This window comes from Spermophilus citellus, assembly GCF_964194105.1.
Source record: "Spermophilus citellus genome assembly, chromosome: 8".
Lineage (NCBI taxonomy): Eukaryota > Metazoa > Chordata > Mammalia > Rodentia > Sciuridae > Spermophilus > Spermophilus citellus.
In genome coordinates, this window is record NC_138189.1 from 30120404 (window position 1) to 30143706 (window position 23303).

Below are 23303 nucleotides of genomic sequence, written 5' to 3' on the forward strand. Positions count from 1 at the left end.
AATTGTTCTGTGCACCTGTGCAGAGCGTGGTGGCTCTGTCCAAAATACATAAGAGTCACCATTCTTCCTAGGTGCTGGCTGGGTAGTTCTGATCTTACATACTATTACAGAAAAATTTAGACTTTGAAGAGTGGGGACTTATACAAAGAGCTTTGATTGTGTTTAAAACTGGGCAATTTTAAAGGAATTTGACTTAGATAAACAGTAGAAGTTTTAGAAGCAAGAAATCATTGTAATCAAAGGTAAGTGGGGGGGTGGGCTGGGGTTGTGGCTCATGGTAGAGCACTTGCCTAGCATGTGTGAGGCCCTGGGTTCGATCCTCAGCACCACATAAAAATAAATAAATAAAAATAAAGGTAGTGTGCCCAATTACAACAAAAAATAAATATTAAAAAAATTAAATAAGGGCTGGGGATGTGGCTCAAGCGGTAGCGCGCTTGCCTGGCATGCGTGCGGCCCGGGTTCGATCCTCAGCACCACATACCAACAAAGATGTTGTGTCCGCCGAGAACTAAAAAATAAATATTAAAAATTCTCTCTCTCTCTCTCTCTCTCTCTCTCTCTCCTCTCTCACTCTCTCTTTAAAAAAAAATTAAATAAAATAAAGGTCCATTTACAACTAAAATAAATATGTATTTTTTAAGAAGGTAAATGCAACCATCTTATAAAATATGTAGGAAATTATGATTTACCATGGAAGCAGAGGAAAAGAGGAAGTCTGGATCAGATTTTTATTCATTAATAGATTTGATTAAGAAATAGAAATTGATCCTTATCAGTCTCATCTTTTAAGGAGGAAAATAACTTTTAGTTTAGAAAAGAAGTTATATTTTGGGGGGGATGAGATCAGTCCTTTGTAATTGGACATTTTTAATGTTTTCATTATAAATTTCAGTAAAATGTCTGAGTTTAAAGCTGAGTGCCTATGTTTAGTTATAACACAGGGTGTGGATGTCAAAATCTTGACTCTAAATTTTTACTGTTTTCTTTTATGAGCTCATTACTGCTGGATTTTTCCATGAATTTGAAACATCTGTACAGTGCTTTGGAAAGATTATTTGTTTAAACTTTATAGACTGAGCTAAAAATAGATAATGCTGTTTCTATTTTGGGACTGCCTTATAAGCTACAAAGTGAACACACTTACTATACATATTAAACAAAACATTGAGAACAGATGTTTAAATCACAAAATATAATAATATGGCTGGTTTTGAAATGCCACAAGCATTTTAATGAATAGATTATTGTTTTAATTGAAGGGATAAATTTGTGTCATGAAGTATGTTTCCATTTCAGCAAGACTTTTTTTGTGTGCATGGAGAAACAAGGCATCTCAAAACTGGTGTGAATTTTATTCTCCAGGTGTTTGTGACTGTTTTGTCCTCTCTGGAGTGACAAATTCAAATGGCTCCCCTTCATTCTGCTGTCTCCCTAGTATTTCTTGTCGGGCTGCAGCCAGCTTTTAATTTTGCAAGACTTTTGGATAATTTAGGGATGGTGTCTGGAGCCACTTAAAATGTTCTTATTAAATTTGCTTGCTATTGTTCTGGCTAACAAGAAGCTACAATTTAACACACAAATCAAAATATAAAATTAGAGACCTTAATGTAAATGGGGACATGCCTATATCAAAGTATAGGTTCAGCATCCCTAATTTAAAAATCCCAAATCTGAACTGCTTTGAAAAGTTGACAACCTTTTAAGTACCAGCATGACTCCACAGGTGGAAAATTCCACACCTGACCCACGTGAGGAGACACAGTCAAATGCAGGTATTCTAAAAATATTTCGTAAGGTTGCCTTTAGGCTATGTATATAAGGTACCTATGAAACATAGGAATTTCGTGTTCAGACTTGGGTTCCATCCCTGAAATATCTCATTAAATCTGAAACCCAAAACTCTTCTGGTTTCAAACATTTTGGATAAAGAATACTCAAACTGTGCAGTGTTCTTTAGGTAATCCCCTGAACTTACGCCCTAACCCCAAATAAATCCTCACCAAATTTGTCCCTCCACTTTCCCCGCCCCTACTCTTTCTCTCTCCTTTATTCAACAATTTATTGAGCAATGTCTGCTCACATAAAAATAAATAAAAAGGTATTGTGATTTTTGCTCAGAAGCTGATTTTGAAGGACTCAGTCTGGCTTCCTGGAAGACTCCATTTTGACTGTGGCATAACTTAAAAAGTGAGTTTGGGTGTGTCCTTGAGAGAAAGCCAGTGGTGTGGACAGGAAGGGCTAAGGAATGGGACAGGAGAAAATGGGGGTCATAGTGTGAGGAAGCAGAGTCCATGGCCTTGGGAAGAATTTCTGAGCTGCCAAAGTCAGGGAGGCTAGTGACGCTTGTGCACACCAGGTCTCTGCTCAGCTTGAATGGTAGGAATTTACCAGAGAAACTTGGATGATTCACAGTTTGGCTTATGGAGTGAAAGTAGCAAACAGAACAGTCTTGTTGCTAGACATAGCAACTCATAAAAAGGGAGAGGAAAATATCCAGAGATGTCCCGGAGGCCTCCCCATCCTGGAGTTAGTTCTGGCTAACACACAATCTCCTCTTTGATCTTGTTTCTCTTGTCATATTTTGAATGTTTGTAAAACCGGCTCTGAACTTGAGGCCTCTAGTTCTGTTCTGGCTTCTACATTTAAAACTTATCATACCCATCATTGCTCCAATAGCAACCAATGCTACCACCACCTCCACGGTCACTAAAGCTAATGTTTGCTGAGTACCTAGTAAGTACCAGCATTTAGGTTCAATGTTCTAAGTGCATCAACTCATTTAATCCTAAACCCAGCTCTGTTAGGTGTAGATTCTATTATGATAAAGATTCAGGGAATTAACACACCCCAAATTGTTCAGCTATTATCCCCCTAGAGGGATTTTTGAAATTGAGATATGAATCACATAACATAAAATTTTGGTTTTTAGTGTGTTCACAAAGTTGTACAACCAGCACCTATCTTAATCCCCCAAAACATTTTCATTACAGCAAAAAGAAACCTAGTATCCAGTTGCAGTCTCTCTTCATTTTCTTCCCACTCCAGTCCTAGGCATCCACTAATCTGCTTTCTGTCTCTATAGATCTGCCTATACTACACATTTTATATAAAGGAAAGTTGCAATATGTAGTCTTTTGTGGACTAGTTTATTTCAAGTAACATAATGTATTCTATGTTCATCTGTGTTGAGGCATGTATCAGTACTTCATTTATTTTCACAGTTAAATAATATTCCATTGTATGCATCTACTACATATTGTTTATCCATTCATCATTTGAAAGACTTTGGGTTGTTTCCACTTCATGGTTGTTATTGATCATATTTCTGTAAACATTCATGGGCAAGTTTTTTTGTTTTTGTCTTAATTTCTTTAGTACTAGATTTTGAACCCAGGTACACTTTACCACTGAGCTACATCCCCAGACCTTTTTTAATTTTTTTTTTTTAATTTTAAGACAGGGTTTTGCTAGGTAGCTTAGGGTCTTGCTAAGTTCACTAAGTTGCTAAGGCTAGCCTCAAACTTTCCATCCTCCTGTTTCAACCTCCCAAATTGCTGAGATTATGGGTGTGCAACACTGTGCCTGGCTCATAGACAAGTTTTACATGCATGTTTTTAGTTCACACAGAGGGATTTTCAGTCTTGGGTTTTCTATACTTGATATTATCTTTAGCAAAACAAAACCAAAAAACAGAAAACAAAATCTTTTTTTCTGGAAACAAACTTTTATGCTTGGAAGCAATGACTATACACTACCCAACTACATATATACCAGAAATTGAACTCATAGATACTTTACCACTGAGCAACATCTTCAGTACTTTTTGTTTGTTTGTTTGTTTTTGATACCAGGGATTAAACTCAGGAACATTTAACCAATGAGTCACATCCCCAGCCCTGTTTTGTATTTTATTTAGACACAGGGTCTCATTGAGTTGCTTAGTGCCTTGCTTTTGCTGAAGCTGATTTTGAACTTGTGATCCTCCTGCCTCAGCCTCCCAAGCTACTGGAATTAGAGGTGTGTGCCTTCACTCCCAGCTCTGTAGCCCTTTTAAAATTTTATTCAGATAAATGGTCTCGCTGAGTTGCTTAGGGTCCTGCTCAGTTGCTGAGGCTGGCTTTGAACTCGTGATTCTTCTACCTCAGCTTCCTGAGCTGCTGTGATTACAGGAGTATACCATCCCGAAGGCGAGGGCAGGATTTAGGTCCATCTGCCTCACCTCTACTATTATTCTCTACAGGGACTAGGTGGCTTTCACAATAGGTGCTAATTAATATTCATATTTGTGAACTGAGTAAATTCCTGATGAATTGCCAAGTGGTTCTGATTCACTTGAAACTCAGTTGAATTTCCTTGTCGAGTTATATTACAATGGGTCTATTTTTAACCAGGGGAGGAAGGGGTTTGCCCCGTGAGGTCATGCGTTTGTAAGGTCTCCCACCTTCCTGTTCTTCATATTTGAGTTGGTGGAGGGCAGCCTATCTGCCATCGCCTTAGTTCGCAGATCATTTTGCTGTCCTTGCTTCTAGTTCCTCCTCAAAAGAGGAACTTGGGCAGAAGAGCTGGGCAGGAGCATCTGGATTTATTTGGAGGGTATGGTAAGACTTAGTATGAAGCAGCTCTTCCAGTCCTGCCCCTACGCACTGCCACACCTTTTAAAGTCTGCCCTTAATGTCTTAGGAAAACTGAGGAGGTGGGATGGTCAAGCATCCTTTTAGAGTCATTTAGAAAGCAGCAGCCTTGGCTTTTCTGTAGGGATGCTGTTGTGTTTAGAGATCTGCAGTTCCATTTGAATAGCCTGTTGCTCTCCACAGGGGAACCACACACACATACATATTTAAATAAAGAATCTAAAACTATGGAAGTGATTCCTCATAGACTGATAATCAGAATACTTTATTAGAATATATATGATTATATATATATATATATATATATATATATATATATATATATATTCATATGATATGTTATATATCATATATCTGATCCAAACTTTAAGGAGACCCAGAGGTCAATACCAATAATGACTTCTCGGGCTGAATTTAATTGATTGACACATTTTGCTTGGCTGGGCAGAGTGTATTAATAATTGAACATACATTCTCCAAGGTGTCACTGTTCTTTCAATCTTTATGGCCTCATACCTGGTCCTCTCTCACACATTTAAGTAACTTTCCTGTCCTCTGAGGTCTCAGAATTTGACCTTACCCCAAAGCAACCAGATCATCTGCTTCACCTCTCCCCTAACCAGCTCCTGCATTACAGGTGACAACTAAATTGTCACGGCTGGGAGCCATCAGTATCTTTGAGCAATGATTATTCTGTTTGTAGAAATTCCCAATTCTGGCTGCACTGCCTAAAAATCCCCTGGGAGCTGTTAAAAATGACTGTTGCCTGGTAAATATGTAGTCCTTTCATGGGAGAATACACAGTTTCTGGAAGGAAGGATACATTTTTCAGATGGTAGGAAGAGTGCTTTTTAAGGAATTGTTTTATTTAGGTGTCATATCACTTAGATTATCTGATGCAATCAGTTTCTCTTTAATGAAATTCCAGATTATAACAGAATTTCTTTGTGCAATGTGACAAGCTACATTTTAGCAGTAAATTAAAATAGGACCTTGAGCTGGGCACAGTGGCACACGCCTGTAATCCCAGCAGCTCAGGAGGCTGAGGCAGGAGGATCACAAGTTCAAAGCCAGCCTCAGCAATGGCCATGCGCTAAGTAACTCAATGAGACCCTGCCACTAAATAAAATACAAAATAGGGCCTGGGATGTGGCTTATTACTTGAGTGCCCCTGAGTTCAATTCCCAGTACCTGCCCCCAGGGTGTTAAAGCTGCATAAATTATTGTCAAGACCCCTACCTTCCCATGAAAGGAGTGATTCTACCCACTTCTGGATTGAGACAGGAGACCTGGATCTGAGGAAGACCTGTATGAACCTAAAAGATACATACGTAAACTTCAAACAAGTTCAAGCCATGTTGAGTCTCTACTCTGAAGGGGTACTGCAGTCATTTCTGGATCCAATTTTTTTGTTTTTTGCAGTACTGGGGCTCGTGCATGCTAGGCAAATCTGCCACTGAGCTACCTGCCCAGTCCTGGTTCTGGAATGAAACAATGCGGCCTTCATGTCTCTATTTCACGGTATGTGTGCAGGTGAAACACACCTGTTGTACTGTTACATTCAGGATTTGGTCAGATTTTAATTTTTTTTAAAGTAATATAGTTTTTCATTCTCCTAAATTTAGTTTAATCTCTCTTTTGTGGCTTTCCTCCCTATTGTGGCAGAAAACTTACCTCAGTCAATTCCAGGTACTTCAAACTTCTTTAGCTAATTCTGGGGCCTTTTAATCTCTCCCCTGGGCTCTCTAGGGTCTGGGCATTTTTGGAGAGCTCAGTTTAGGGGCTGGTGTAATGGGTATGATGATGCTAGTCACGGGTTCAACTTGTGCAGTCTGGTCCTTGCTGCCCCGTCCACTCACGTCCAGACTTTCCAGGTCTCTCTCTAGCTGAGCTGGTTCACACCATCCCAAGGGGGTGTTGGTCAATAATTTATTATCATTTTTTTTAAAGACCAATGTCAGTGAATCTCACATATTAGTGAAAAAGTAAACTGCCTCCACCACCTTTTTGGAACTGGGGATTGAACTCAGGGGCACTCAACCACTAGCCACATCCTCAGCCCTATTTTGTATTTTATTTAGAGACAGGGTCCCACCGAGTTGCTAAGCACCTCTCCATTGCTGAAGCTGTCTTTGAACTCACAATCCTCCTGTTTCAGCCTCCTCAGCTCTGGAATTACAGGCGTGTGCCACTGCGCCTGGCTAAACTGCCTTTCTTTTTTCTGCTTTCACACCACAATCAACACAGGAAACTCAGGTGGCCTCAGAAGGTGTGAGGCCTTCTCCCCACTAGCAAGTAAGCAGTCATTTCTGCAGCAATGGACCCCAGCTGGGTGTCCTTTATTCCAATTCAGTTCTTACATTATCCACCTGAAGAAAAACATCAGGTCCTAGTGGTTGGGGGCTTTATCCCCAAGGCTGCCCCCTCTGCCGCATTAGATGCCCATTTTGAAGTCCCAGGTTATTTTTCCCTGTGCTTCTGACTTATCTGCTATAACTCAGGGTTCCCACAACCTCCTCCTCAGGTTTGATTAATTTGCTTTAGTGGCTGGCAGAACTCTGGGAAACACATTTACTGGTTTATTATGAGGGATATCACAAAGGATACAAATGGAGGGATGCACAGGGTGAGATGTGGAAGAAGGGGAATGGAGTTCCCATGCCCAGCGAGTGCTGGGCGTGCCACCTTCAGAAACCTCCATATGTTCTGCTGTCCAAAAGCTCCCTGGATGCTGTCCTTTGGGTTTTTATGGAGGCTGCATTGCATAGGCATGATTGCTAATAGATTTGGGGCCAGGGAAGTGGGGAACCCACAAGGCCTGTGTGTTTCAGCATTTTTCTTCGCCTTTCTGTGCCCCATTCTTTCCTCCAGGGCATGGGAGCAGGCCCCTCTGGAATGAGGAGGACCTTATGACCTGCTATTGGGCAAAGGTAGGCCATTAAGATAATGAATGGCCAACTCCAAGACAGGTGGGGGAATATTAGCATTTTCATGACTATAACCTGCTTTGCGGAAAACAAATTCTAGTTTCTTTTTCTTTTTGTGTGTGGTACTGGGGACTGAATCAAGGCCTCACACATGCTAGGCAAGACTGTATCACCTAAACACATATTCAACCCCTACATCCCCCCCTTCTTTTTTTGGTACTAGAGATTGAACACAGGGGGGTTGTACTGAGCCATAACCCTGGCCACCTTTTTTTTTGGGGGGGGGCGGTACTGGGGATTGAACTCAGAGGCACTCAACCACTGAGCCACGTCCCAGACCTATTTTGTGTTTTAGTTAGAGACAGGCTCTCACTGAGAGTTGCTTAGCACCTCACTTTTGCTGAGGCTGGCTTTGAACTCACAGTCCTGCCTCAGCCTCCTGAGCTGCTGGGATTACAGGTGTGCACCATTGTGCCCAGCGTGCAGCCCTTTTTAGTTTTTATTTTGAGGCAGGGTCTTACTAAGTTGTTTAGGGCCTCACTCAGTTGCCAAGTCTGGCCTTAAACTTGTAATTCTCCTGCCTCAACCTCCTGAGTTGCTGGGATTACAGGAAATTCTAGTTCTATGGTCTGCTTTGGGGAGGGAGTGATGGACAAAAACCAAAAAAAGTGTATCATAATGTCATAGCAGGAATCTTGGAAAGTTGAAAATTCCTGAATCAAAAGGTCTGGATTAGGGCAGGGCCTGAGATTCAGGTTTCCATCAAATTGCCTGTTGATTTGGAGGCCATGGGCCACACCTTAAGTAGTAAGGTGCTAGAGACCAGAAGGGTTCTTACTTTAATGACACTCTTAGCCTTCATGTCTTCTATTTGCTTGAGAAAGTGATGTGGTAACAGGAGATCTGGCTAAATGATTACAAATACTCCCCTTCTCCACCTCTTAGTGATCTTTAGGGGAGCTTTAAGCATCAGTGCTTAAAAGAATCAAGGGACTGCCCTTCCTTAAGATGCTCCTAAGGCCTCTTTCAGTTACTCAGAGCCTTTATGGGGATATCACTTTTGATTTTCCCCATGCCTTTATGGTTTGTCTTGTTCCTATGCCTACCAGGAAGAAGGGGAAGATGAGGACTCATACCCCCAGGATCCTCTCCTTTTGATATTCATGCCCTCGGGTAACCTCCCCATGTGGAACAGACTCTGAAGGAACAGAACACAGCAGAAGTGCTGGGATGTCACTTCTGAGATTAATTTATAAAACGACTGACTTCTTTTTTTGGACATGTTTTCTCTCTTGAGCACTTGTGCTGAGGGAATGTAAGCTAAATAGCCTTTGGAGGGTACCAACAAAATGCTGAGACCCTGAGTCCAGCACCCACAGGGACATAAATCCTGGCACCAGGTAAACGGTCTTGGAAGTGGATACTTCAGTCCCATTCAGCCTGAGATGACTGCAGCCACAGCTAACAGCTTGACTGAGCCACAGGCATCCAGCCAAGATGCCACCAGATTTCTGACCTACAGAAATCATTATAATACAGGACTCAGTTTTTGGGTTACACACTTGTTAAACTCAAACTATTTTTTAGGGAACATTAAAATGTCTTACTGGTCCATCATGAAGATAATGCACACTTAATATAAAAATAGGAAAAGAGAAGCAGATATCTTGGGCTCTTTGACCAGAGGGCCCAAAAAGGATCTCAGCGAGTAGCTCAGCCTGACGCATGCATCACTCATCAGCTCTTAGACCTTTGGACTTTCTTCATTTTCTTTCTCAACGTGGAACTGAGGAGCGTCTGAGTTTGAAACTCAGCTTAACCTTTGTAGCCATAAACTGACCACCCTGTCTCAACATCTTGCCTTGGGGGAGAAGAAAACTGATGCAACCTCTGGCTTGGCAGGAGCTGAAGGCTCTGCCTCTGTCCCATTTCAAGCTTCAGTAGCAGAGTTTTACGACTCAAGAAAACCACCTCCGATTACATAAAGGTATTAGGCACTGGGGAAACACTGGCCCTTTTGTTACTAGCAATCCAGAGCGCTTAGGAGGAAACGTTTTGGGGGTGGGGGGAACTCCTGGAAAGTTGGGCGGGCTTGGCGTTCGCTCCCAACTCTGGAGTTTTTAAAAATCAAACCCCAGAGAGAAAGGAATTCTAGATTTCTGAAAGTTGTGGGAAACCGGCCAGAGTCTCGACAACCCCCCGTCTCCAAACGCAGGAGTCCCTCCCTGCACAGCCGGAGCTACCCCGAGGAGCGCGACCCTCGCGATTCCCAACTTCCCGCCGCGAGACGGGCTGGGGTGGGCGGGGTGAGGGCGGGGTCGGCGCGCAGCCTCCCGCCCCCTCCCGGGGCGCCCCCTCCCCCGCGCTTTCCCCTCCCACTTCCCTTTCTCAGCCGGGCTGCCCGGCGGGCGCGACCTCACGGGCAGTGACGAGTGGGGAGGAGCCCGTCGCCCTCGCCGCCGCCTCTGAGGGGAAGATGCCCGAGCCCCGGTGCGCCCCGAGCCCGCCCCCGGCTACCCGCGGCCCCACGGGCCGGCGGCGGGAGTGAGCGGGAGCCGGCGGGCGAGGAGCCGCCGCCCGGCCCGCGATGTCACCATTGTTCAGCTGGGTGGCCAAGGTAGGCGGCGGCGGCGGGGCAGCGGCGGGCCGGCGCCCGTTACCGGAGCGGACCGCCCTGCGGCGCCCGCGTCCCGGCAGGCCTGGCCCGGCTGGGGCTCGGCGGGCCCGGCGGCGGCGGAGGGGGCGCTTCGCAGCCCCGAGACCGCGGCTCGTTTACCCCGCACTTTTCATTCATTAGGCTTTGAGCTCCGTGGGGCGCGCGGGCCAGGTGGCGTCGCGCCCATTTCCCAGGTGGGGCGTGCGAGGCCGGCCGCCGCCACCCTCGGCCCCGGCTGTGCTGCGCCGGCCGGCGGCGGGGGCTCGGGGGCCTGCCGGCTGAGCCCGGAGCGCGCGGCGGCGTCTGCCTTCGGGGTCCGAGGGCGAAGTTTTAAGCGTCGGGTTTTGCTTTCTGTCCTATAAAGTTTTATTTCTGGAACGTTAGTGCCACTGAGGGCTACAAACAGGCAGGGTCCACCACTGCTGAAATCAAGAGGTGGGCGCAGATTTCTAGGGTCCCCATCAGCTGGAGGACACACGATTTTTGTTACACGCTCCTGTAATACCAGGTGTTTTGAGTATTTTGATTTCTAATCCCTGGCAATCTTTAGAGACCTGCGGGTCAGCAGGGCTCCCTACTCCCACCCCACCCCAGACTCCTTTAGCTGGCCCCTCAGCTCTTCTTGCTTCCTGTGTGTGGCAGGTTGGGGAACAAGCCCACATTGAGAGAACCCCTTAGCCATGCTCTGACCTTTAGCAAATAATAATTAGGTGGTTATAGCTCTAGTTATGATGTGAGGCTTTTAGAGTGTTATTTTCTGATTACATTTTTTTATGAATACTTGTTTGTGAGCAGATGTGGCTTCGCCTATGATTTAAGTGATAAGAAAATGGAGACACCACTCCTTATTAGACACCATGTAGTACCATTCCATCTCTGAAGAAACAGCTGCTGGTGAGATGACTTTCAAAAAAGTTTGGAGCCATTATAATTTTGTCCTGAAGAATAATTGATAATACCCACATTTTCAGATTTGAAGATTCAGCTTTTTAAAATAATGCTAAACTTTGAAAATAGTGTGTAGTTCAAAATGTAATTCAGACTGTGATTATATTTTACTTACTCATACCTTGCTTGAGGATTTGGTTCTCTTTTATATTGTCCTACTTGTATTGTTGTACATGGTTGTTGAACTATAAGGCCAAAGGGAGAAAAAATCGAAAAGAAGCTGAGTTGTTTTAATTAAAAATCAGTAAGGAGAAATTTTATAGAACTTGCTGCTAATCCTGTTTTTAAGTTTTATTTACCTTTCCACAGTATATTTAATAAGCTGCTCTGCACTGTAGGAGTGAGATGGACTTCTGTTTACCTCACTGTAGAGGAGACAGTGAAAATACCAGACCAAAGCCGTATTTTTGAAATCATCAGGGACCTTAAAAAGATTGTTAGCCTTATCCAAGTGGCAGTGCTTTTGAAGAGTTGATGTGAACGAACTGTGTGCTGACAGCTGGTTTAGATTCTGAATCAACTTATTCTGAAGTTGTTATTTAAATGACAAAACAACAACAGCAAGAACCTATTAAATGTTTTTGTAGCAAATTTATCTGTAATTGTCACATAATTTTAAAAATGTATTTATTCTTTGAAAGTTCATTTCTTTGGATTATAGATTTCTAAGAACGGTGTTCTATAGGGCCTGTTCTGTTTGTGGTGAAGAGACAATTTATTCACCCTATGTTATGAACTATGAAATGCTCTAAAGGCAGAGACAAAAGGCATAGGTAATACACAAAATGTGTAATCCCAAAGTGCATTTATCTTTGATTTAAAAACGTTCTTTCAGGAACTCGCAAATACACATGAACACATGCCTCACACAAACATGTGTGCATCCATTTACCAGTTGGTTTCTTTTCCATTTTGACCTTTGTACTTGCAGCCCAACACCTGGTGGGGGAGAAGAGTGGGTGTCAGTTGATGTAGATGGATACCTGAGCATGAATTGGTTTTTCTTGGGTGATGCATTAATATTGTATGAATATTGAATGGATAGAGTGAGTAATTTCATGTTTTAAGAATAAAGCCAAACAGGAATAAGTTTTATATTAAAGAGATTATCTTAAAAGAATAAAAAATAAGCTGTACTGTTTTCTGTTTTTAATTAGATATGATTTGGAACATTAGGGCAGGTGGGCATTGACTCACAAATGGGGCTGGGCTTATTAAGCGCAGTTTCTTTGTTAGTGTTTAGTTGGAGACACTAGACTTTTTAAAAAAGATTATAATTAAAAGTGAACTTCTCAAGCTTTGTGATTATTATACTGAACTACAGATGTTTTCAACAACCTGGCAGTTTCAAGTGTATCTGTTGATGGTCTCCATGCCTCCATTATTTGTTAGTGAAAACCAACTGCATCAGCATTGCTAGGTAACTTTCTGTATTTACTTGAATTTGCACCTACCTATGAAGATTGTGGCCAAGATTATTGCTAGTATCTCAAGGTAGTGGATTTTAAATCTATCTATCTATCTATATACACAAACAAATCAGTGTGTGTGTGTGTGTGTGTGTGTATATATACACACACACACACATGTATGTCAGTTTATCAGATAAAGTGGAAAATGAGACATAAATATAGCCCAGTTTGCTATTTCAAATCCAAGTGCAGTTTTGTATAGTTTTTGCTGGATATTATTTTCCAGTCCTCATGGGTTTATAAGCAGGTGTTTGGGTACCTTCTGTATACCAGGCAATATTATATCCTGGAGAAGTCAGTTCACTTTGCCCAATAGATTTGTCCCTTAAAAAATAAATATTTTTAAAAGATTTATAAGCACACCAAAGATTTCTAAGCCAGGTGGTTAAAAATGCATTAAGGAAGGAATTCTTTTTTTAAAACAAGTAATTACTAATTAATATTTTATATAAAACCAGGTTTTCCATATTAGACTTTCCTAAAACATAGGTTTATAGCCATTATTTATTCAACACGTCATTTAGCAATGTGTTCAATACAGATACTCATGATGGAGCACCTACTATGTTCCTTGTACTTTTTGATGAGCTGGGGATTTAGCAACAAAGAGGCAGATCAGTTTCCTGTTTATATGGAATTTGCATTCTAGGTGAGAGAGATAGCAAAGGAGCTAGAATAGATAAACAAAGGTAGTTTCAGATGGTGATCAGTGGTTGGAAGAGAAGCCAACTAAGAACAACTGGGGGCTGGGATGGGGCAGGTTGGCATTTCATGAGTGAACAGGGCACTAAGCATGCTACAGGCACAGTACTGGGAAACAGGCCCAAGTTGCTGGAGCATAGCTAACTGTGTAGAGAGGCCTGCCTTGCCCCAGACCAAGGGGAAACTGGGCAAGGCCAGTTAGGACTCTGTAGGCACTGGTACAGGGTTTGGATTTGCTCATGATTGTAGTGGGAAGCTGGTAGGAGGTGTAAAAAAAGAGGGTTGACTAGCTGACACGTATTTTGCAAGGAAGCAGAGGGACCACGTAGGCTGTTCTGGTTCTGTTAGGAGGTGATGGTGATCGGTTGAACTCAGTGGTAAGGGAGGAACATTGGGGACCATGTAACTGTTCTTTCAGAAATGATGTGACCTGATGGCTTTGTTACCTTATTTGTCTGAGACTGGTACAAATGACTAGGTAACTAATTGCTTCTTATGTGTTGAGTATATCTTGTCTTTTGATCAGCTGCTTCTAACCATAGTGTTCAGGCACAGTCCTGTTTATTTGTTTATTTGCCTTGGAGGTCTCCCACAGACTGGACCAGCCCACTTTGGGTGCTTCTGGCCTGTTGGACTTGCCTTTCTGTTGACCAGACAGAGCACAGAAGCCTTCCTGGGAAGTGTGAACTTGTCTACTGCAAGTATTTATTTAGGCATTGATTCTACTGTTTTGCTGAAGTCAGTATGATGTTGGTTTGTCCTTGAGGTGTATTCTAGGTTAAGGCGATGGATTCCTTTTTAAAGCAAAAAAAAATTTTTTTAATATTTATTTTTTAGGTGTAGATGGACACAATACCTTTATTTTTATGTGGTACTGAGGATCGAACCTGGGCCCCGCCTACGCTAGGCGAGCGCTCTACTGCTAAGCCACAATCCCAGCCCTGCAAAAATGTTTTTTAATTGTTTGGACTGATGTTAGATTTAATTAGTAATTGTTTGAGTTTAATAAAGAGGGGAAGCCACCTTCTTGTCATAGTCAAACCATTCATTGAATTTGAAAAATGTGCTGCATCTGCTTAGCAAAACTGGTGTAACCTCCACCAAGATTTCAGTAGAGTTGCTGTGGAGCACTGTGACTGGAAATCTCAGCAGCCTCTCTTTGGTCTTTGGGAACTCTGGTCACATAGAGTACTGATAACTTGGGCACAGTTTGGTTTTCCTAAGAATGGAGGTCGGTGGGGTAGAAACCCCACCTACTCCATAATAGAACAACCCAGAGTAGATGTCATAAAGAGAAGAAATCAGTTGAAATACCATTTGTTCTCCTAGATGAATAATCTAAACTGGTCTTAGGCTACAGTTCTGTTCCCTCATCTTCCATTGCTGACTGTCAAACCTTTTGATACATAGGGCTGGGGATATAGTTCAGTGGTAGAGTGTTTGCTTGCCATGACGAGTTCCTGGGTTTGATCCCTAGCAAGACACACACCAGAATACCCCTTCTAATCTTTCATATCTTTCCTGAGACATCTCTGATTAATCACTCATTCATTGGATGAATGTACTAAATAGGGTAGAGGGTAACGAGAAGGGCAGGGTGTGCCAGGCAGTTGGAGTAACGTGCAAACACCTAAGGTGTTGGGGGAACTGTAGTCATAGGTGGTTGTAGAGTGGAGAGAGACTGCTATACTGAGTCTCGAGGTGAGACTGGACAGGTGTTTGGGTTTCAGGATTTGCATGGCTTACAGATCTCCTTTTTAGGAGCTGCCATTTTATCCTGGGGCAGTGAAGGTCCATTAAGGACCAAAGTGGGTCTTTCCCAAACTCTTGTAGCTCTGTGTCCTTTCTCTAAGATGCCGTGTATAGTCTTCACTAGCCTGTAAACTCCATGAAAACAGGTGGTATTGTCTTATATACCAGTGTTATCAGATCACTTGGGTGTCTTGTAAAATGTAGCTCTGGTTCTGTAGGTCTGGGTTAGTATTCAGCATTTCAGGCAAGTTCTCCATGATGCTGATGCTGCAGTCCCAACAAGCTCTCAGGTGATGGATGCAGTGCTGCTGGTCTGGGGACCACACTTTGAATAGTAAGGTTCTTAATGTGTGTTTTCTTTCACACTTGTCATTGGACATAAGAATTCACAGTTTTTAGAACCAATGACACGATTTCATATTAGTCCCTTGTGTTTTTTGGGAGGATAATAGTGGAATAAGTGTCCCATGAAGCAAAAATAACAGTGATCTTAAAAATAGGTGTCTGGGGCACAGGAGTGGAAGGAAAAGTTGGCACTGCATACTTTTGCACCCCTTATGTTAATACATAAAAATTTTGAACTTTGAATGTATTACTTGTTCAGTTTATCAAATATAAAAACAACAACAACAAAAAATAATCTTTGGCCTTCCCTTTTTTCCTGTATTTAACTTTATATACCATTAGGATATTATCATAGAGGAGGAGTCGGGTATTATTTGAGGAAGACTTATTTCCTTCTTTTCTTTTTTTTTTTAAATACTATTTTTTAGAGCATTTTTGAGTTCACAGCAAAATTTATTGGAAGCAGGGGTCCCATAGTTCCCTACCTCTGGACATGCACAGTCTCCCCTATTGTTGGCATCCCCCACCAGCATTGTATATTTGTTACAATTGATGAACCCACACTGACATACCATTGTCACCCAAAGCCTATAGTTTACATTGGTGGTATATGCCTGTTTCACCACTGCACTAATGTTTATTGAAGAGTATTCCATGTGTCCTAACCTTGCACCAAGGACAGTTTAGTAGTAAATTGATTTTAAAGCAATACTGGCAAAATTAAAAAAAAAAAAAAAGAAAGAAAAAAAGCTTTACATAATGGCCTCAATTTGGCAAAAACCCTGCAACAGTTATGTGGTAAAATATGGTACTCCTTGGTTTTGGACAAATCTTTAGTGACATATATCAGCTATAATCATGTCATATAAATGGTTTCATTGCCCTCCACATCTTCTGTTCTCTGACTGTTCCTTCATACTTCCCTGAGTCCTTGAAAACTTCTGATTTTTTTTAAACTGTCTCTCTAATTTTGCCTATGGAGGATGTCATGAAGTTGGAATTGTACACTGTGTAGCTTTTTTCAGATTGGCTTCTTTCAATTAGCAAAATACATTTAAGGTTTCTTATGTCTTTTCATGGCTTGATAGCTCATTTTTTTTGTCCAGATGCACCATAATTGATAGTTGATCCCTTTACTTCTAGAAGAATATCTTGGTTGCTTCCTGGGTTTGAGTCAAACTGCTATGAATGTTTGCATGTTGGATTTTTTTGTAGATATACATTTCCAACTCCTTTGAAAGATACCAAGGAATTGTGATTGCAGAGTCATATAATAAGAATATGTTTAGTTTTCTGAGAAACTGCCACACTCTCAAAGTGTATGTACCATTTTGTATTTCCATCAGCAATAAATGAGAGTTCCTGTTCCACATCCCCCTTTGATGTTGAGGTGTCCTGGATTTTGGTTATTCTAATAGGCACATTAATGTATTCTATGGTTTTGATTTGCATTGTCCTGAAGACTGGGAATAATGCATTAGTCTTTTTTAGTTCTGTTTTATAATACACACTGATGTTTATTCAGGAACATCTGTACAAAACCTTTTTAGGTTATATTTGTGAACCTAAACTTAAGTATCTCTGATATCCCCATTTAAAAAAAAAATTTGTTTCTGATTTTGTTACTGAAAGAGTGATGAACCAATGCCATGTTTTTATGTTAGATTTATATGAAAGACATGATGAGAAAAGATCTCATTGATTTTCATGCACTTTGGTTCTTTTCCTGTAAATTATTTTTGTTATCTGTCATATTGTTACAATGAGATTTTAACAAGCTCACTGTCTTTGTTCCTTTACTATGATTGAGCTTGGCTAAGTTAACTTTGTTAAGCTTGTTTTTTCATCTATAAAATGAACTTATTATGTTTGTTTTGTATTTACCTTTCTGTTTTTTAGATTCTTTTCTAAAATTGAATGACAAAATCTGCCTAAGAATTTGTAAAGACTATTACAAACAAATTATTTAAAATTGGTTGAGTGGTGGGGCTGGGATTGTGGCTCAGTGGTAGATCGCTCGCTTAGCATGGGCGGGAACCGGGTTCAATCCTCAGCACCACATAAAAATAAAGGCATTGTATTGTGTCCATCTACCCCCCGCCAAAAAAAAAAAGATTCTTTTTTTCTCTCTCTCCTTTAAAAAAAAAAAATTGGTTGAGTGGGCATTTGAAGTCAGCAGCTATTGGACAGAAGTGGTGTTAACTGGTGTGGGTCAGAGCCAAATAGGACACTGTCGAGCCTCTGTGCAGCTTGCGTGAGGTCTAGTGGGGAGAGGGAGACCTGTAATGATTATTACTTTTATTTTTTCTTCTTCAGCACTGGGGATCTAACTGGTGGCCTCTTAAATAAATGCTTGGCAAGCTCTGTACCACTGAAATACGCCCCCCCCCAGCCTCCATAATTTAATTTTAATGTGTTAATATAGGTGTATGCCCAAGAAATCACTCAGTCACAATTTGGGAAAGATGAGAAGGTGAGGCCTGAGTGAAGTCTTTAAAGAAGGATAATTATAGGCCATTGAGGTGGTAAAGTATGTAAAAGAATAGTTAGGAAATACTAGTGGTAGTTTTCCAGTATGTTTCAGAACTATTAAGAGCTGCTTTCGAACTCTTTTTGTCTTGTTTTGAGACCAGGAATTTATAACCTTGGAGAAGGCACCTCACTTTAAACAAATTAACTGCATTTAGGGAGATTCAGAATTAAGAGTGACCCTTTTCTTTCATCTCAGCACACCCTGTCAAACCTGAGGTGGCTAGGATGGTGATCATTGTGGGATAACTCAGTAATGTAATTCTGGTGTAACCTGAATGTACTGATGTGCTTCCATTTTTTCTTTTCTGCCTCAGGAAACTGATACCCAGAATGAAATAACTTATTTTGAATAAGCTCATACAGATAGCTTACGCCAGAACTTAAACCCAAGTTCCTTGACCTCTGGTTTTTGTGTATCTTGTTAGTGTTGCCTTGCTGATTTATTTGCATTTTGCCTTAAAAAATATTCTGCCAAAATAAAAACGTCTTTGAAACAGTATATTGTATTTCAGAATACTTAATCACTTGAGAAGATACATGAAAATTTCAGGTCATGGTGCATTTAGGGAAAGGTCAAGAAAATGAAATCTGAGCAGTGGTTGGGATGGGTAGAGATCCTTGGGATGGGTAGAGATCCTTCAGCATATGAAGTGTGTCATAAACATCCCTGCAGCCTTGGAGGACTAACTTGTCATTTTAACTGTGTGCAGGAAGGCCTGGGTTTCTGCAGAGAGTGGTAATTGACAAAGTCCAGTGTGATGAGGTGGCTCTCTAACACTGGGCTATGGTGACCCACTGACCCACTTAGTCCTCCTGTTCCAGTGTATGGTGTCCTTGGGAAATGGAGACACATATAATGTATCACTCCTCTAATGTGGGAGATTGATTTTGCTTGGGAAAATATCACCTGCAAAGGGCATGTAAGAGGAGGGAAAATTAGGTTAGCATTAATGTAACCAAGGAGGGGAAGAGGTGATTATGATTCTGATCACTTAATATGGTGGCAGCCAATTTGTTGAGAGGAGTCAAATTCCATAATTTATTTAATTCTTAAAATAATTGTAGTGGTAGTGTTGTCATTCCCTCTTCACATTTTTTTTTTTTTTTTGGAAAGGAATATAAAGAAACTGAAGTTTAAATGAACATTTCAAGTTTGTATGTATTTACCATTACAACATGGGTTTTGAATTACACAGACATTGTGGAATGACTAAATCTAGCTCTTTAGCATATGCATGACCTCACAAACTTATTATTTTTGTGGTGAAAACACTTCAAGTCCACTTTTAGATTTTTCAAGGATGTGATATATTGTTAACTATAATCACCATGTTGTACAATAGAAGTCACAGCTGTTAAGATTAAAGCTTGAATTGTCCTGCTCTAAATTCATTTTTAACTGCTATAGCTCTGCTCCCTCTGTCAAGAGGGGATGATGGCACACATTCAGAATGTGAAACACGGTCACAGAATTTTGAACAATATCTTGTCCCACTGAGAAACTGAACATTTTCTCACACTTAGGCAGGAGGCATAAAATGTTCAACCAACCTGTTTTTCAAAATAGGTATACAAGGTTGAAACCACACAACAAGTGTAAAAAAGTAGCTTTAGTGTCTCTCATTTCATGATGTTCTTGGTTAGAGAAGGAAGAAGACGGGAAATAAGAGATCACTGGTAGAGGATTGCAGGTAGGTCAAGAGTAGAAGAATGTTAAAGGTGGTTCAGTGATAGGCCAGGAGAGATGAGTTTTGAGGTGACTTCTGTCTAAGCTTTCCTTCTCTCGATGACTTGAACTGGGAGCTTTAGAATGTTTACTTATTATCTGATACTTCTTTCAAAGCACCATGGACCCATGTTTCATATGTCCACCATGCTGGACATTTCTCCTGCCTATGATATCACACCAGATGGGAAGCTCATGTTGTGGACTGGAAAGCAAGGTTTGCTCTGTTTGCTGTTCAGTGTTGGCTAGGTGACATGAGAAACGTCATCGGTGTCTGCCGCCCATCAGGTAGTTTCGTTTGGGCGGCAAACTAGATGATGCAAGTGAGTGTAAATTGCCAAACTTTCTTTAGCGTGAACTTGTGTTGGAATGACTAGGTGTAGGCATATGTTTCCAATACATTTCTTGATCTTGGTCTAGTTACATGTGCCTGGGCTTTAGTCCTTGATCTTCAAAATGATCATTGTGTTGAATAATGGGTATGGTTGTATTCAGTTGAGAATCTGTGTTTCTGACTGCATTTCAGGCCAAACATCTTAGATGGTCCAACTCTAATGAGAAGGAAGGGGTCTCTAGAGTCACTAGCTCAGGACAAATCACCTCTTTACCTATTACCAGTGGAAGTGTGACTTTGGGCAGTTTATTTCTCTTCCAGACTGTTGAGGATTTAGCCTCATAGCATATGTGGAACAGGGCCTGGCTCAGAGGAAGCACTGGGTACATGTGAGCCATACTGTCAGCGCAGGCGTCTTCACTGAACTTGGCAGTGGAGAAGACCTTTGCATTTGCCTAGTTCTGTTCCCTCCTTTTAAGGATGAGAATCATGAAGCTCTCAGTAGGTAAGATGCTCCCTAGTGTCTCGGCTGAGATTAAAACAAGGTTTTCCAACATCATCTTTAGAGCTCCTTGCATCCTCTGCACTTGTCGTGGTAAGATTTAGATTGCTATCTGTTGTGCATGAGTTAAACATAAGCCCTGGCTCAGTAGTACAGAACAGGAACAAATGCTTTCATCAGGCTACAGGCAATTTAGATCAGATAAAGGGAAAATGGGGCAGAGAGAATTACACTGCTTCTGCTACCAACAGCCTGAGTGACCTTGCTGAAAGTCACAAGTCTGTGCCTTTATTTCCCCTTCCTTAAAATAGGGGCTGGGAGGGGGCTGCTCAACAGTTTCTGTTCTTTTTCATCTCAAAACACTGTGAAGAATTTCTTCATTGCCAAGGCTGTTAAACCCCAGAAAATAGTTTGCCCACCATAGATGGAGAATTTCCAATTTTGGAAAACTTTAAAAATAGGAAGGAAGTTTATTTGTTTAGCACAATTTATAAGTGTAGGCCTGCCAAAGACAGAGAGTTAGCTGAATGGTATTTTAAGGAAGTTCTTTTAACAGGGTGGATCTAAAGGAAACCAGTCATTAGGTGAAAATAAACTAAGATTTTTGAGACAATATTTGCTTAGAGACATTTGCACAGGTCTCTTGTTTTGGTCTGTATTGTGTCAGGCTCTTTTCTTTTTTTTTTAAAGATACTTATAAATTTCCAAATGCAAAATACTAGAGTTCATACAATTTCACTTCAGAAAAACAAATCAGAAGCCCACTTATTGAGTGATGAGGTTGTGATTTGTATATTGATTTTTAATAAACTCATTAGATAGTAAGCATGAAATATTACTAATCTATGGCCCAAACTTTCTTATTGTTCTAGAAATAATCTTGTTCCTGAGTTTTCCGGTGAATGGAAGGGATTCTAAAATATATCCCATTTCTAAAAATATGTGAATGTAATACATAGAATTTGCATTACCCTGGTGTTTCAGTAAAGACAGCTTTGCAAGCTTCTCCAACCCAATTTTGGTGTGAAGGATAGCGTGCCAAGATTTGTTTTTTGCCAATTCTCTAATGTGTGTCAGTCAGCTAGTCTGTTTAAAAAAAAAAAAAAAAACCCAAAAAAACCAAAAACCCAGGAAAAGAACTCCATCTAGTAGACCACCATAACACAACTCTGTATTGGTTGTTCTACAGTTAGCACACTCATTATTTAGGCAATTAGTGTGGTGTTCCTAGGCATTCTTGGCCAAGAATCTGGTTGTTCCTCCAAGTTCAGTGTCAACTCTGATACACTACTAAATGTGTCCAGTATGCATGCAGAATGGGAGACAACATCTCTGAGCTCAGAGTTACCCAGTGGTCTTGCCATAAAGGTGACCAGGAAGCTCTTGGACCTCCTAGTGGCCTTTTGGTAGACAGTGGTAGTAATTTTAGAAATGCAGTCAATCCCACTTTACAGTCTCATTGATATTATCAGGGATAATCAGAACTAATTGTAGACTGTTAAGTTAAACGTCTTCCTTCTTGAAAACATGGTTTTCAGTCTAACAGTGAGATGTAGTTTAGATGTAGGGTTAAGAAAGGGCCACAGTGTCCTCTCTGCTGGTTTGGGGAGTCTTTAGATTTCTCTAACAAATTTTGTTTTAATCCTGATTGAATAGACAAAGGTAGCGGAGTCTTCCTTCTCCTCCCTGTTAGGGCAGGGTGACTCTTCCCTTAAGCCCTTCCTGCACACACTTCAGGATTGGTACCAAAGCCCTTTATGCTCACATAGTACCTGCTGCTAAACTTAGAGGTAAAAACCTGCTAAGGCTGTGGTAGGGAACCCCCTGCCCCGTGTTACTGGAAATGTGCCCACATTTATTTATTTTTTAATTTACTGGGCTTGAGGGTTTAGCTTAAAAAGGAAATTTCATACAAAGACTATTTTATCACAATTAAAAACAAATCATGGGGAGCTGGTGTGGTCTAGAGAAACAGTTCTGACTGGGGAGATCCAGTTCTGTCCATCCTGGCTCTGTGACCTCAGGATGGTCATTCTAACCTTCTGTGTAGCTTTATTTCCTGATCTCTGAAATGAATAGGTTGAATGGGTGAGTTGAAGGTTCCATCCAGGGGATGAGAAAAAACATTCCGGGTGGAAGAAGCTGTATGACCCAAGTATGGAGGTGTGATCACAGATGGACACAGGCTCAGGATGTGTATAAAACATGTTTGGTAAAAAGGGAAGTTGTAGGGAAGCTGAGTGGAATAAGGCAGTGAGTGGATTAGAGCTCCATTATGGAGGACGCTGAGAGTCGATTGTGTATCAAGTGTTTTTGACAGAGATTGGAGAAGGGCTATAGATGTTTTTTGAGTGGTAGTCAGATACCATCAGGACAATGCTTCTGGAAGATCAGCTGTTAGTGGAGAGCAGATGATGGATACAGGGACAGGCCAGAGGCAGGGCCCTTGGGTTGAAGATCTTAGGTTCTGCTAAGTGCAGCCTGGACCATTCACACCAAAATTGGGTGGGAGAAGCTTTGCTGAAACACCAGGGTAATGCAAATTCCATGTATTACATTCATATAGTTTTAGAAATGGGATATATTTTAGAATCCCTTCCACTCACCTGAAAACTCAGCTCATGATGGCTGATGGAAAGATGCAACAAGGAGAAGTGAGTGAAAGCCACTTTCCAGGTTCTGAGCCCAGTTACTTAGAGGGTATTTGGGAAACAGGAAGGTAAGGAGAGAAGCCTATTTTAGGGCAGAGAGAATAAGCTTAATTTGATCTTTT

General features: G+C 41.3%; 1 protein-coding gene across 11 annotated transcripts in view; it reads left to right on the forward strand.

Moving 5' to 3' along the window:
• Window positions 1-23303, forward strand: part of TBC1D1 (TBC1 domain family member 1) — a 294222-nt gene that overhangs the window by 73113 nt on the left and 197806 nt on the right. For 6 of the 11 annotated variants that reach the window (XM_081303877.1, XM_081303872.1, XM_081303874.1 and 3 more), the window contains exon 3: window positions 6057-6155. The exons of 3 other annotated variants lie outside the window; for them this stretch is intronic. In XM_081303877.1, the coding sequence (XP_081160003.1) occupies window positions 6057-6155 (99 nt within the window). Of the gene's footprint in view, window positions 1-6056; window positions 6156-9967; window positions 10179-23303 lie in introns of those variants that run through there. 2 more of the 11 variants (XM_081303869.1, XM_081303870.1) reach the window with 1 other exon arrangement.